Raw genomic sequence first — 15755 nt, 5'->3', positions numbered from 1 at the left:
CCCTGGAGGTGTTTAAGGCACGCGTGGACGAGGTGCTAAGGGGCATGGTTTAGTGTTTGATAGGAATGGTTGGACCCGATGATCCCGTGGGTCTCTTCCAACCTGGTTATTCTATGATTCTATAATTCTATCACTGTGATTACTGGTATATTTTCCAAGAAGTAATCAATGAGGAGATCCAGAAGACAAGGAGCTTATTTGTTACTTTCAGTGCAAACTACTCCTCTTAAGGGGTGGAATTTACTTACTGAGGGGCGGGGTGTTTGACTTGGGGCTTTCTTTAAAATGTTCTGTAAAACAAATTCCTTATACGCTGTTTAGTGACCTCTAGCAAAGCAATGCAGCTCCACTTTCACTTATTTCTTCCAATTCATTCCTGTTTTCTAAAGCAACATTTCATTTCCTACAAATACATGCCACCAGATTGCATTTTCATTATTTGTTGGCAGAAATGTAAGAAGTTATGAATCAGAAGAATAAGAACTGGACTAAGACTGTGTAGAACTTGAAAGGTTTCTTACCAGTTTAGGTTTTAGTTGGTCCTCACTATCTCCATGCCCAAGGCGCCCGTATCTTCCCTTTCCCCATGTAAAAAGGTCTCCTGCAGCTGTAATACATGCACTGTGTGCACCCCCAGAAGCGATGTCAACCACTTCTATACCTCTCAGAGATTCAATTACACGAGGACGATCACAAGGGCTGAAATGAAAATATATTGTTGTGATGAAACTTTTAGAATAGACCATTCATGTTCACCATAGTATAGAAAGAGGTTTTTAATGAGTACAAGCACACCTAAAGTAAATGAGTATTTCTTTTTCCTCCACTTTAATATCTGAAAGATTTATGTTTAGTCATTCAGAAATATTTTGAGAAGCCTATAAAAGCTAGAAGTATTTTATTGTATGTTACACAATAGCATTACAGGTAAGCTGAAACTACAAAACTGCTTCAGTTAAAAGCTAGTCAAAGCTAGGAATTTACCCTGAAAAATCAGTCCACTTTAAGACACGCTATCAAAAATTCTAGCATAAAATGTACTGTTGCCCCCCATGGAGTTCAGCATTCCTTTTTCTTTTTGAATCAGAACATTGTAATCTTGAATGAAACAGAACTTCTCCTTTTATGTAGGTAACAATGAATATGGAGATCAGAAGCAGAATGGCCCATTAGCTCCTTAAAATGCAAGACAGATACCAAAGGAAAGCCCCTGGACTTCAGCATCCACAGATGTGTTAGAACACAATAACTAATTACAGAAATCAGAGTAATTGTTTATCTGAAAAAATATTTTGTGGTTCTTCAATTTCAACATTTAAATTGCCACATCACTGCTTAACACTGACTTCTACATATAGGCAGTAGTTTATACAAAGCTTCAAAAATATAACAACTATAAGTATTCATTAATAGTTCTTATAAATAACATTTCAAAGCGTTACTTACCTTCGGTTGCCATGACCAAGCTTACCATCTTCTGCCTCACCCCAAGAATAAACTTCTCCCTCAGAAGACAATGCCAAACAGTGTTTTCCACCCGAGTTCACAGCAACTTTCTTTATAAACACATGTTGAATGGATTCCAGTAAAGTTGGAGTAGAAACTGATTCTGTTCCTCCAATTCCAAGCCTACCACCAGCTCCATATCCAGTGGCATACAGCTTTAAAGTCAAGAATAAAATTCAGTTTTGTTTAACTCTTGAAGAATGTTCACTAGAATTGCAGAGACTTCTTAATGCATGTATATTAGAATTCAGTTAAAGTAAAGTCTGAAAGAAGTTTCTTACATCCCTCTATACCCTCATAAAATAAGTAGCATTTTGTATATTTCACAAAAAATATGACAATATAGCTACATCCAAGCCAGTATGAAATATCACTGACCTAACAGATTGCATTTTAAATCCTAAGACTGATTTTGTGAAAGTATCACAGTTCCATGTGATAGTATTACAAAGTCATCTATCACCTGTAGGTCTCTCTCAAACATCACTATTCTAGTTTTCTTTCATCTGTGGAATATTAGCACCTAAACACAGTTGCTTCTTCCCCTCCCAATCGCATAAACAGAGTTTTAAGTACTGCTTTTCACTCTCTTTTTGTCTATCTGAAAGTAAATTCTCTCAAGAGAATGGTATCAAGCAATGTCATTAATCTACCCCTTATTCTTCTGCGAATCTTTAGCAAGGATGATACTGACTGCTGAAGACAAAATCATTACAATATCTCACTAGACGGAATTTAACTGTTACAAAAAGCACTAGCTAAAATTCTCAATCACATTCTTAACACAAAGCTGCCATCTGTATCAAAATAAGCACTCTTCCAAATTCATGAACTTTTTTTTTTCCTATACATTAAATTTTTGCAAGGTGTTCCTTTTCACTCAGTATTTAAGCATCAGCCAATCAGATCCTGCAATATCTAGCTTACAGGCATTCAGCCAGCTAAGAACAATCTCAGAGACCCATCACATCTCGCCTTGTCAGAGAGACAATCACCATCACATTTTACTGTCCTGTTTATGTGACTCTGAGCACATTACTTGTACTCAGCGGTTTTTTTTCAAAATCTGATGACACTTTTGAATTAAGAACTAAAATATGGGTCTTCTTCCATGCATTTATGCTATAGCACAATGAACTCCTATACTTCACTGGCAGAGTTGGTATAGTTCAGTTGATTTAAAAAATAAAATAAACCAAAACATAACAACAACAACAATAATAATAATAATAATAATAATCATCATCTGTGCTATGCACATTGTTTTTTCTTTAGCCAATCCGATTCTGACTGAGCATGAACTATTTCAAGGAAGTCTAACAAAGAATCACTTATCGTATCCTTACTTTCCCATCAGCAGTCACTGCAAACAGAGTTTGTTCACCACCAATTAACTGTACTGGTCTAAGGGTAGCAAGAGCTTCACATGGAGTTGGGACTTTGACTTTTGCCCCTTCAATCCCACCAAGTTGTCCTCTGTGATTATGACCCCAACCATAAATAGTTCCACTGCCTCCAGCTGAAAGTGTCCAATCATCAGGTCGTCTGCAGAAAACGCAAAGCAAACAAAATTTTAAGAGCTTCAAAAAAGCCACAAAAATTGCAGTTTATCATTATACAACAATGAAGCATCACAAGATCAAATCAATGATAGTTGAAAGAAATAACCTATTCATCCACTGGACAAGCTGCTCATCCTGTTCTCTCTTAAAGACATCATGGCACTCGTGAAGAACATCCATATTTTCATTATCTGCCATTAACTCTCGGATTTTCTTTGCCACCTGCAAGATATTTTGGATTGCACAACATTATTCAAACTACCAGTTACTCCTATCACAGTTGGCATAAAATACTTCACACTCAGTATATCTTCTTAAGTGGAACACTTTTGCATGTTCCATGAATCATTAAAAATATTCCCGCAGTACCTCATCAAGGAAAAGGCGAGGTAACGGTGTCCTTTTATCAAGAGCCACAGCAACCCTGGATGCCATACAGTATCTTCTGAACCAGGCCCATTTGTGCGTCTCTGCACAGCAAGGAAGAGTGTCCAACTCTAGATCACAAGCAAGAGCCACAAGCACCTGCAGACAAAAAGCATTTCTGAGATGTATCCAAAATATATAATAAAGAGTAACATGCATTTGATGCAGCTGAATAGTTTATAGACCAGTAGGACCTGAGTACCGTTTCAAAGACATGTAAAGTACAAGGGACACCAAGAGCCACCTTCATTACCCTCACTGACAGGGCAGCATCAAATGTACCCACACATCTCACATGGTTACATATCTAATTTCCTCTTCATATCCAGAAATTTTCACAAAATCCCTGAGAAAAACATTCCTAGAAAAACTATGTGCTGAACCTTTTCTCTTCCATTTCTAAACTAAGCCTCCTTGCTACAATGAAATCAAATTTCAATAGATTTTCCAATTTCATTCAACTTGAATTTCATTAAACTTCAATGTTACCGATGAAGATTGTGAACACTGCATTACTTCTTTGCTGTATAAGATTTCACATATTTTAAGAACACCTTTCCTTTAGACAAGTCCTCTTAGTTTAACTTTTACATGGGAAGACTCTTTCAGCCTTTTATTCTTGATGTTCTTCAACAGACCTTGTCACCTTGTTTATTTTTAATTTGAAGTACAGGAGTCCAAAGCTGTATAGCCTTCCTTTTACGACATTTGTATTTATTCCAACTAGATGTAAATAAAACCTTCAGAGATGTTAAATAAATAAATAAAAATATACAACACTCCTATTACGACAACTCAGTAATCACTTATGAAAAAGTGTAGCCTACCTCTGCCTGACTGCATATGCCTTCTTCTTTATTCATATATTTTATTCTCTTTTTAGAAGTAGCACCCTGATTTTGTCAGAAAATGTTACTTATATATGATGCAGTGAGCTTAACATACCTCAAAAAATTCTAGAACTATACTAATGATTTCTCTACTGATTGCATCCCATTACCTTAAAGAAAGGGCTGTGGAGCAACTGTTTGCCACCTCTCACAATGGGGTCTTCATAGTCAAACTGTCGCTGCAAAGCCTCTGGAAGACCTTTAACCAAAGCAGCTAAAGCGCTCCCTGTGAAACTCTGTAATAGAGAAATGACAGAACGAGAAAGTTAGTCTTACTGTATGTATTGCCAAAAGTATGTTATTTAGATGATCACTACAAAACATCAATAACTTTCCAAACTACAGTTAGCTATGTGAAGTGTCATTTCCACACATTTCCTAACACAAAAGTATTTCTATCACTTTTTGGCAATTCCAAACCTACATACATACAGTCTTAGTATTAGCTACTTTTATCTCAAATGGAGTACCCTTTACAGACCTGAAGACCTGTGCAAGAAGGCTACTTGTCTGCACAGTTCCTATTTTGAAATTAACAACAAAAACATAGTACATCAGGGCTAACATTTTACTGCTTCATATACGTATTAATATGAAAAATGTGAAAATTCTGAAGAGGAAACCATCACCTGCTTCTTACCAAAGCTCGTGTTTCTCCATCATTATCCCCTAGAATCCGGTTGATATTAATTGACTGGCCAAACTCTGTTGTGAGCAGTTTCCGTAGTCTCTGCAAGGCCCACATTCTGTGGCCAGCAGCTAAGGAAACATAAGCACACAAAGAATGTAATTACTGAAAAAAAATATTTTAACTTCAAACAAACAGATCAATTTTAAGACTACACCTACCTAAGGCACTCAGTTGAGCACAAGCTGCAAGAGAAGCTGCCAAGCGAGGAACTATACTCCTGTTGGAAGCAAAGTTTAAGCGAAAATCCAACAAACACGTAACCAAATCCATTGAGGGACATGAAAGAATGCAACGATCTGAGAGAAGGTCTTTAGGGCCTGCAAGAAACAAAAGGTAAAAATAACAACAACCAAAAAAAGCAAGGAAGATTTGTCCTCAGACTGAAATAAGAACAAAACATAGGGGAGATTTGGAAGACTAAACAAGCAGTCTAGAGTGCCAGTCTGCATCTGAATTGGTCCATTTCACCTTCCTTCGAAGGGATTGGAAGCAAGAGGTACTTTCATGACATAATTCACCTAATACAGATGCATTTTAAAAAAAAAAAATTAAAAAAAGTATTTCAGATGAGCTCTGCCTTGAAGGTATTCTCTCTTCACTGATTACAAGGCAAACTACAGTGATTAAAAATATTTTTATCTCCACCTTCCATACAACTGCACCTTTCAGGACTTTGGTGAAAATGTTTCCTAAGTAAGAATAAAAATATTTTCTCAGTATAAGTGTAAATGAACTATTGAAATTTGGCATGCATGTATCATGTAATAAATGCAACAGTGAAAAAACAGACAAGTAAATCTACTCTCTCATCCTTCTGTAAACTTCACATATGATACCTTACCTGCAGCTGGCATGATAGGGTAAACAGTGAATCGCCATCCCCATCCATTCACAGAGCCATCACTGATGAACTTCCACTTCAGTTCATCCCCTGGAATTCTCAGTTCACTAGACCAATCGGACCACTCACGACCTGTTACAGTAGGCAATATAAACATACATATCTATGGTGCCTGAGCTAATGTGCAAGCCGCTCATTAAGACCAACTTCCCTCCATGGTAAGACGATATAAAAATCACATAAATGCATTTAAGAAAAAAAGCTATGTAAAGCACACAAACACAAATACAGAGATGGTACATTAATAAAACTTAGATCTTAAACAGTTCAATTAGTAGTGCTAACAGATACCCTACTTTTAATAGGACATTCAAAAGACTACTCTGAGATAGTACCGAAATCCATTGTTCTATCTTCAAATTACCTTTCCACATTACAAAAATATATAACAACATACACATTTAATAAAACTTTACAGCTTTTTTCCACTCAAGACTCCAGTCAGAAATCTCAGTTATGAAACACACACACATTTGAAACAGGTTGCAAAAAATGGAGCAACAACAAAAGCCCACATCATGACTGCTCAGAAACGCCAAGCACAGGTAGTAACTACCGACAACCTTGCACATGACAAAGCATGGGTAGGTTCAGTGTAAAATTTGATGACATTAAAATTATTCCTCTAAAATCTACTGCAAATTAATATTGCTTAAAGATGAAATCAGAGATAACAGAGAAAAAAGATGTGAAGATTTCACTTAGTGGCATGTACATAGGCAAGAGCAGAAAATAGAGAGACCCTAGCCAGTATTTTGGGCATTCAATAGCAGAACAACATTCGTCTTGACGTGTATGAAAGCTCGAAGTTCTGTAAGTATTACATGAAAAATAAAAAAGCTAACAAAAGAAGTATTCTTTACCAATATGTTACAATAAACTTTGATTATACAGAAATTCACATGCTGGCAGAGGTGATAAATTTTTTTATACTTATTCACACTCTTAGGAAGAACATGACAGCATGCTCTTCTGAGAGGTTCTCTGTATTTAAAGAGGCTGTATTTAAATCTCTTACATGTCTGTGTCTGGATCCTACATCTTTCAGAGTCTGAGTGAATATCAATTTACACAGCTTTTCTGCTGTTTTTATTGGCATATCCCTCACAATACATCAGTCACAGACAGTGGTACATTTCATTCAGCTTTTTAGCAGTAAATCACATAAGACATTTTTGAAAAGCACCAGTTCTCTCACCTGATCGGACGGAAACAATTCTGTTGACACCATCCATTATGGTGAGTGGATCATGACGCCGCTCTGTTGAACATTGGCGATCAAATTCTACCCTTAGACCCTCAGCACCTGAACAGCAACAAAGAGTTTACCTATTTCTGCAGAGCGATCAATACAATGAACAAATGCTTTATTTTACAAATCAACATGAAATGAAACACAAATGTTCGGAAGCCATAGCACTCATCAATAGAAATATTTTTCTTCCATTTAATGACATTATTTTCCTATAATTTCTTCTCTTTGGAAGTTTTACATCACAGCAAACAATTTAAGTAGGGCCTAGCAGACACAAGACTATACTCAGAACATTCCAAACTGAAGTTATAACAGACAAAAAAAATGTGTGTATTTACAGTTAAAGCAAATGGCTCTTTGTTGCCTGTAAATTTTGGTAAGTGCTAGATCGTATACTGAAGGAAGCACTAAATGAAGAGACAGCATTAAAACAAACGCTATTTCCCTAATCCTCAAGATCAGAAGATACATGTTCAATTATTGACCCTGAAAAAGACTCAGTCCTTCTCAGCTTCATAAACGAACAGAAAACAACAATATACAGTCCAACTCACAGCCAGTGAACCCATAAATGTGTATTTCACAAGATCAAGATGTTCATGCAGCCTGTACCTTTAGAATATTTTTACTACAGTGACAGGATACATAACATGACTTTTTTGCAAGGTAAGGAAAAGTTTTATAAATGCAGGCTTGAAATTAACTGAATTTTAGTAATGTAACTCTAAGAATTCTATACCTGGTATTTTAACTGTGCCACTAGAAGATGTATCATCAGTATATGGATGGCTACTTTCTACCACAACTGGTTGTGAAGAGAGGCGACCGCTCTGGGAATCAGTTGCCACATCCTCTAGTTCAGTAACACACAGCTCCAACAACATATCAGCAACCTAAGAAAAGATAAATATATATTTTACAAAAAAAGTAAGTTTGATTAGCCCCGGAAATCTAAGCCAACTACCATTCTTCCCAAATTTAAAATTAAAAAAAAATTCATATACCACTATATTCATTGAAAAATACTCTTTTATGTGTTGTTAAAGCTAGAAAAACACCTAAAAATAAAAGCTGAACAACATGTTTCCAGTTAGCAAATGACAACATAAACAATTGTTTTCCCTTGCAGAAAAAAAAATGTAAAATATAAACTGTAAAGCACAGGCCAAGAGATTAATGAAAGGTGTAAATATTTAATCAGTTCACAAAACACTGCAAAACACTATTTAGAGATAAAAACGAGTACTAATGGAAATTTCAAGAGCAGTATCTGATAAAAATTCTGACTCTAAAGGTTAAAAATAAAAACTAAAAAACCTCACCCACAAACACAAAGTTGTTCAGCTACTCACTGTTAATGCTAGAAGCAAAACCACCAGAATTAACATATAAGTTCATGTATATCGTGCAACTCATTGGGGTGGAACAACTACAACTCAAGCCCAGAACATGAGTTTACATAGCTGATCAAAATAAGCAATTTGAAAACAGGGGGGCAGGTGGAGGGGGAAGTAGCAGTGTGAGAAATATCACTCAATTGCCTCTACATGAATAGCATCAGTTCAGCTCGCTCACAATCCTAGTTTACTTGCATAGAGATATCATAAGATTTAATTGTTTAAAACTGGAGCTGTCTTGTCATTTTTCCCATTAATAGATAAATAAAATTAATCTCAATTCAATGCAAACTCCTTAGCCAAGTCATTATTCATATTTTCGGTCAGCAAAGCCAAGTTTAATAAAAGAATACAAAAATCAGCTTTGCATTATCACTTCTGATGTTTTAAACCAGTCTTTAAGCTGTGCAAAGACACAAAGTAACTACATCATATGAGTATCTTAAAAGAAATGCATTGTTAGTCATTAGGAAAAAAGTATTTAAAGGGTAAAGCCACAAGAAACATTAAACAACTTTCAGTTCATTACTGTAAGAAGATATTCTATTCATAATTTATGATTTGTAACATTCTTTCATATAACTTGGTATCCAGTATCACAGTATTTAGGAATTCTGTTCCTCCACTGCCCAAAAAAAACCCACAGCCATGGATACTTTGTAAGTAGTTAGACTTCAATGCATCAAATGTAAATCTTAAGAAGTAAGGATTACTATATAATCAAAAACATAATAACAGCATTTTTACTTAGCAATAGTGACTGCATCAACTGAGAAACAGTCACTTGAAAAACCAAAACCAATATGGAAGTTTATAAACCAACATTCCACAGATATCAGAAACAGGATATGGTTCATTCAGCTTCATTCCAGTAATCACAGCCACTTGTCCAATACGTACAGTTCATTAAGCTTCTATTTTAATATCTAATTGCAGTATGACAAATCAAGGAAATGGTTCTATTACTGACATTTGCCACACACACATATACTCAAGTCATATTTCCATTAAAATGATTAAGGTTCAAGTTCATTTAAGTTCAACTCAAATTTTCATATTTATTAAGTTTCTCAGTATGTTGAACTGCACTTCAAATACAAGAAAACATTCTAGTAAGCTACAAATAATAAGGACATAGTTAAAATGGAACAGAAACAAAACCTGACCTGTGGGTAAGCTGTGCCCATACCAGACAGTACAGCTGAAAGAACATCTTTTCCCTTTTCACCAGCTCGGTTGGACACAGCAAGCTTTAGCAGGTCAACCATGACTCGCGTATCATCTGGTACTAAGAGACTAGTAAACTCATCCAAGTATTGTGGTTCTGGGCCAGATACTTTACTTTGACTTTCTACATCCTACAAAACAAATTGCAGAAATATTTAGACAGTGAAGACGAGCTCTCACTGAATTGGAACAAGTTAACTTGACCTAAGAAGTTTAATGGTTGTTTAAAAACACAATCTGTAAATCTTGGATTATACACAGTCCCCAAATTAACGAACTATTAAACCCATTTCTCAAGTGAAAAAGCTTTCCTAAAACTAACCTCCTTTAACTTCGGGGGTTACCAAAAAATAAACCCAAACAAACAAAACCCAACCCCATTCCCTCAAGCCCCCTCTGTCTTTGGATAGATTATAAAAAATGCAGTCATATATAAAATAATTTAAAAGCACAAAAAAAAAAAAATCAAAAAAGCAAGACTGCTTGGTAAAAGCAGTTTTAAGGAAGGTATTGACAATATTACTTCTTTGGTTTTCGTCATGGTTTCCGCAATGATACTCGCAGCTCCAGGATCATCTGTGACTGGAATGAAAGGACGGGAAGAGGCAACAGCAGCTGATGGAGTTACAGCAGATGGTGTCACAGCATCTTCTGAAGGAACAACCTAGGCAAAACAAATAATAACTAAGGAAAGTTGCAACAAGATGCTGCAAAACCTTTAAGAGTCTATGTTCAAAGATAGCAGCAATTTTAAAACAGTCATAAGTTCAAAACCAACAGATTCGCTCCCTGTATTTTATTTTATGTTCATATCATGGCAAACCAGCCAACATCCCCTCCAATGCCAGCTGTAACAAAAACATGCAATAGAACATCAGCGCCTGCAGAAAAATCTACAATGTAGAAGACACACCCTAAAAATACACACCAAATTAATAGTTTGTTAAAGGAAAAGATCTCTTCAGTAGCAAGCTGCTTCTTTTTTCTGCTTCTGTTAGCAGTTAGGAATCAACAGAGTAGCATTCCATTCAGGTCCTCCTGCCTACATTACTTGATATAAGATTTCAATTACACTTTGTTAAATAATTGTCAAAGAGTCTATTAGTCTTGACTTTTTTTTTTAAATCACTCCAGTGCAATTAATTTGATATCTGGTCAAATGGTTAATATTTTCATGTTAACTCTAAAATACTATTAGCAAACATCACAACTGCATTTAAATGACAGTTCTGAAATGACAGCATTCCTGAAGTTCTAAACTGATTTCACACTACAATTTTTGTTTCTCCAAATATGTAGAGCACCCACTGAAAAATATTGTTCTGTTTTGTTTGGTAGTAGCAGAGGTTATTTTTCAATTTTACTGTTAAACACTGTTGGAAAAACTCATCTGACATTTTACCTCCCCTCTCCTGTCCTGCCATGGGTTGGGGCTCAGCCTCTCTTCTACATCTCCTGCAAGCACACATTCATCTCCATTGGCTGGGCTTCCTGTAGAAGTAGCATCTGATGGTGGGGCTGGTGATGAAGAGGGACATTCTACTGGTGCAATCATACTTGCAGGCATCAATGCTCCAACAACTGCATCCCTGAAATCAGGACAGATTAACGTAAACTTAAATATAGTCCCTTAGAAAAAATTATATTAGCTTGTCTTAATAAAAATAAGGAAAGGTTTCTAAGCTCTGGAATTTAGAAAGTAGTTTATCTCCATGCTCCTTTGGGCCAGATGTTCAAATACCACATTTTAAGGCCACTGTTTTACATGAGTTCCTCTCAGAAATTTTAGCACAAATACTCTGTTCTCTACTAGCAACAAGAAGGCCACTATGAAGTTTTATTGTTCTTCCCACTCTGCCCTCACTGCTTCCTCCACATCATCTATCATTATTTACTTCAGCATTCCTAAATAAATACTTTTTTCTCCAGCCACTGGGAGCTTCTTATGGTAAAGAAAACATAACAGCATAACACTAACATCAAAAGAAAATTTCAGTGAAGTTTAGGCCTAAACTGAGGAGTCCAAACTTGTGAAACAATTTATACCTGACTCAAAAGACCCTAATAGATGGCAAGTTGTGTCATCTTTTGCTCTGCAAAAGTCAAGAAAGTTTGCATGCCTACCTGGCATACATGATTTGTAATGCTACCAGTATATGAGATAAAGCCTGCTGTTTGGCAACATTCCCATCAAGTGATAGGAGAATCTTAGCAAGAGAAGGGCGATTCGGCTTAGAACTGTTTGCCCCACTAAGTTTGTTACTGGCAGCAGAAGAATCTGCATCTGAAGGAACACCTGGAGTGAGAGGGGGGAAAAAAAAGAGAAGGTAAGCATTTTTTAATGGAGTAATACATAACCGGAATTGATTTATCTGATTTCTTGTTAAGTCAGAAAGATGACTGTAAAACTAACCCAACAGTAGATTCTAAATCTGCAGTGTCTACAGTTACAACATAAAGTCAATACTGAGGCTTTGTAATGAGGGTTTTCGTAAAACAGTGTTCCAGCTTGTTACATACTCACGAAGATTAGGTAATACAGATATAAATATTATAGTCATCAGCATCTAAAATAGGTTTTACTTACACAGAAATTTCTCAAATAGCACTAATACTTATTAGGTTCTCTTAAAAATTCTAATAAAATATTCTATACATGTAATTCTTGCTCTTTCTTAAATACATTACCTTGTTCGTGAAAGGCTTAGTTAGCCAAATGTTTGGTGCTTTTATATTCAACACAAAACACCTCTGTTTTATCTTCCTAATTCTTAAATTACTTATCTTAGAAACAAAAACTAACAGTAGCATCAAGAATTCTAGCATATAATATATATAGTATTAAAGAAACGCTTCAGGGCATTTGATAAAACATGTTATGTTTTAAGTTCCTGAAGAACAACAAAAGTTTGAACTAATGCTACTTCTGAACAAGTTCTTTATAACATGCACTCTCAGGAAGGTGTTTTGTTTACAGGTGTGTAAGTTTTTTATTGTTTTGTGGTGATTTTTAAAAGACGGTTTTCTTTTTGCACTCTTCTACCACCCATTAAACCATGCAGAGAACTCATACTCCAAATGGCATAAAAAAACCGACAGCGTAAGACAATAAATACCAACCAAGATAAGAAGCACCTAAAGGGTCCCTCGCTGTTTGGAAAAGTACTGGTTCATGAACAGATGGTGTAGCTACATCCACTGTTGTCCACGCTACACTGTGGGAAGACCCACAAGCAACACGGGTGATTTTCTGACCTTCCAAGCCCTGAACAAGAGTGGGTTTTCTATTGACTGTAGTCGTTCCATTGCCTTGTTGCCCGTGGTCATTGTCACCCCAAGCATAAACCTGCCAGGAAACATTTCCACATATTACTTTGTGCCACTGGTTACTTCATTTAATTCTTTTCTTAAAATTTTCTACAGATGAAAATTAGGGATTTGTCTTATCTATCTAGAACACTTCATAGAAGCTGTAGTCATTGACTCTTTTCTGTCATTAAATAATACAGGCATTATCATACAAAAGAGAAAAGAAAATAAACAAAAAAATCCCAAAGCAGCACTTTATCAGACGATTAATAAATTACAACTCATAAATAGCCAGGTGATTCATATATCATTTAATGTTCACAGGGAACAATAATTTACAAGAATTAGTTGCATAGTAATTACATTTGGGATCTGAATCAGTACTATGATAACAATAACGCTGGATCACAGCAGAAAAATCTGTCCAGAATACTATGACTGCTTCTACATTTCAAGAGTGAGAGCAGGAAACTGGTCATGAGATAATACACAAACTAGAAAAATATTACAAAAGGTACTTGGACAGAAACAACTGAAATCCAATATTAATATAAAAGCTAGTATATTTTAAATTACAATCTTGCTTATATTTATTCAAGACTTCAATAAGCAAATAAAGAGCATTAGATATCAATATAATTAGAAATTTTTATTCCATTTAATCAGCATGGATAGTATTACACTTCCTCAGTTTAGTTTATTCCTTTCTGGATCAAGGAAAGACAGGGAAGGATGATTATGCACAACATACCTGGCCAGTGTCAGTAACTGCTAGACAGTGGAGTGCACCTACAGCCACATGCACAATCTTTTTACCCCTCAGTCCTTCAACAACTTGTGGCTTTCGCACATGTACGTCTGTGCCATGACCTAGCCTGAAGTAGTCACCCTTACCCCTGCAACAGACAGTAAACAAAATTCAAAACAATTATATTGTTTACACATTCCTCTGTCAATGCAGCTTCCCAAATCAAAACACTTCATTTATCACTGAGATTAAACACAAGCACCAACTAGCAAATTATTCAAATGCAAATCTCAAAGACCTAAAAACTGCAGCTCTATATATAGAACAGAGATCTGGGTATAGAATCTGGGTATAGAACAGGGATCATTATAAATATTTTTTTGTATGTAACGCAACTGTGGACACAAAAAATTTCCTCTGTTGCAGAAACACCGCAAGTATAAATACTTGGACTATGGATGTGTTTTGATAAGACGTGGACAGATCTATACTGCTGAGGATAAACCTAACAGTAACAGACCCTCTAACAAGTCTACTGACATAAAAAATATACAGGAAGTAACTTGTTTTTTTCACTGCTGGAAGCCTCCATATAGGTTCTTAAGCCTCTATAATTTAAATCTTTCTAAAACTGCAATACACAAACTGCACCAAAATATACCATGTACAAAAGTAACATAAACACCATAGAACACCTCAAAGAATACCAGTAAAGAAGGAAAAAAAAACCCCACACCCTGAGATTTCTTCCACTGTTTTTAGTAACCTTTCACTTGCTTCTGCTGCTCACCAACATCATCATCAACCTTTTCCCCAAGAATAATTATGTTATGCTGAAGAAGAATACGATCTATATAGCACTGTTGCCTATCTAAAGTTATAACTCAGAAGTTGTGATTTCCCCCCTGAATCAATACAAAATTGAAGCTAAGAATAAAAGTTCGGAAGCAAGTCACCCATCCTAAAATGCAAACATGCACAGCTGAAACAAATCCAAAAAATCTCTTTGTAGACCTGTAATGTAGATTTTTGACTAGAAGTAACAATGCTAAAACAAACAGGTTTATGTTCAAAACAAAGCAGAAGTAAACAAATAAAAAAAAAACCACAAAGGTTTTTTTAATAACCCTTAGTGATCATCTCATACCAGTTCTTGCTTTGAGACATTATTACTGACAACTTTATGGCCTCCTGGGCAGCAATGAGATCTGTAGAGACCTTGCATTTCCAAGGAAGTTCTTCATGTCCCCTGAACTTCAGCTTACTTCCTTACTCAATTACATCCTTACTCTCCATCTCTGCTGCAGCTATATGATACATACTCCAAACCACAATTCTCAGGTTTTCTTTTTCCCATTCCACTCAAAAGTCTTGAATTAACATTCCCTGACACGCTCCATTGCTCCCAAGAGAGGGAACAATCTTTCTCTTCCTCCAGTAAGACCCAGGCATCCCAACTGAGTACAATACACAACTGAGCATGCTACAAGACAGTGTTACAAGTAATTGAACAGATCACAGCTCATCTGAAAGGAATGCAAATTTAAAAGACGAAGTACACAGTTAAGGCACAAACAGAGTTAAGACAGTCAAAGAGCAATAAATAGAACACATACTTAGCAATTGCTTTGTTAATACTTCCTGGCAAATGTAACATACCATGTCCACACCACTCCTGATTTGGTCAATGCTAATGAGAACTGTGCACCACACTCAATCTGACAAACTCCTTGGCCGTTCAGTCTTTCAATGTTCTGAGGAATGTTGCACCCTTCACTTCCTCCTCGACCCAGCTTTCCAAAATCACCATCACCCCAAGAAAACACCAAACCTAAGAAACACC

General features: G+C 36.0%; 1 protein-coding gene across 2 annotated transcripts in view; it reads right to left on the bottom strand.

Moving 5' to 3' along the window:
• The window catches only part of HERC2 (HECT and RLD domain containing E3 ubiquitin protein ligase 2), a 112155-nt gene that overhangs the window by 22887 nt on the left and 73513 nt on the right, over positions 1-15755 (bottom strand). For both annotated transcript variants that reach the window (XM_069875964.1, XM_069875973.1), the window contains exons 63-80: positions 15572-15743; positions 13916-14060; positions 12976-13201; positions 11980-12151; positions 11258-11444; positions 10379-10519; positions 9795-9986; positions 7971-8124; positions 7175-7282; positions 5917-6048; positions 5234-5392; positions 5025-5143; positions 4495-4620; positions 3438-3593; positions 3175-3290; positions 2853-3051; positions 1447-1661; positions 522-699 (exon numbers count right to left, since the gene is read on the bottom strand). In XM_069875964.1, coding sequence (XP_069732065.1) covers positions 522-699; positions 1447-1661; positions 2853-3051; positions 3175-3290; positions 3438-3593; positions 4495-4620; positions 5025-5143; positions 5234-5392; positions 5917-6048; positions 7175-7282; positions 7971-8124; positions 9795-9986; positions 10379-10519; positions 11258-11444; positions 11980-12151; positions 12976-13201; positions 13916-14060; positions 15572-15743 — 2897 coding nt within the window. The remainder of the gene's footprint in view (positions 1-521; positions 700-1446; positions 1662-2852; positions 3052-3174; positions 3291-3437; positions 3594-4494; positions 4621-5024; positions 5144-5233; positions 5393-5916; positions 6049-7174; positions 7283-7970; positions 8125-9794; positions 9987-10378; positions 10520-11257; positions 11445-11979; positions 12152-12975; positions 13202-13915; positions 14061-15571; positions 15744-15755) is intronic.

This window comes from Phaenicophaeus curvirostris, chromosome 1 (genome assembly GCF_032191515.1).
Source record: "Phaenicophaeus curvirostris isolate KB17595 chromosome 1, BPBGC_Pcur_1.0, whole genome shotgun sequence".
NCBI classification, from domain to species: domain Eukaryota; kingdom Metazoa; phylum Chordata; class Aves; order Cuculiformes; family Cuculidae; genus Phaenicophaeus; species Phaenicophaeus curvirostris.
The sequence above is the reverse complement of the archived record's forward strand: the minus strand, read 5'-3'. Positions and strand labels throughout refer to the sequence as shown.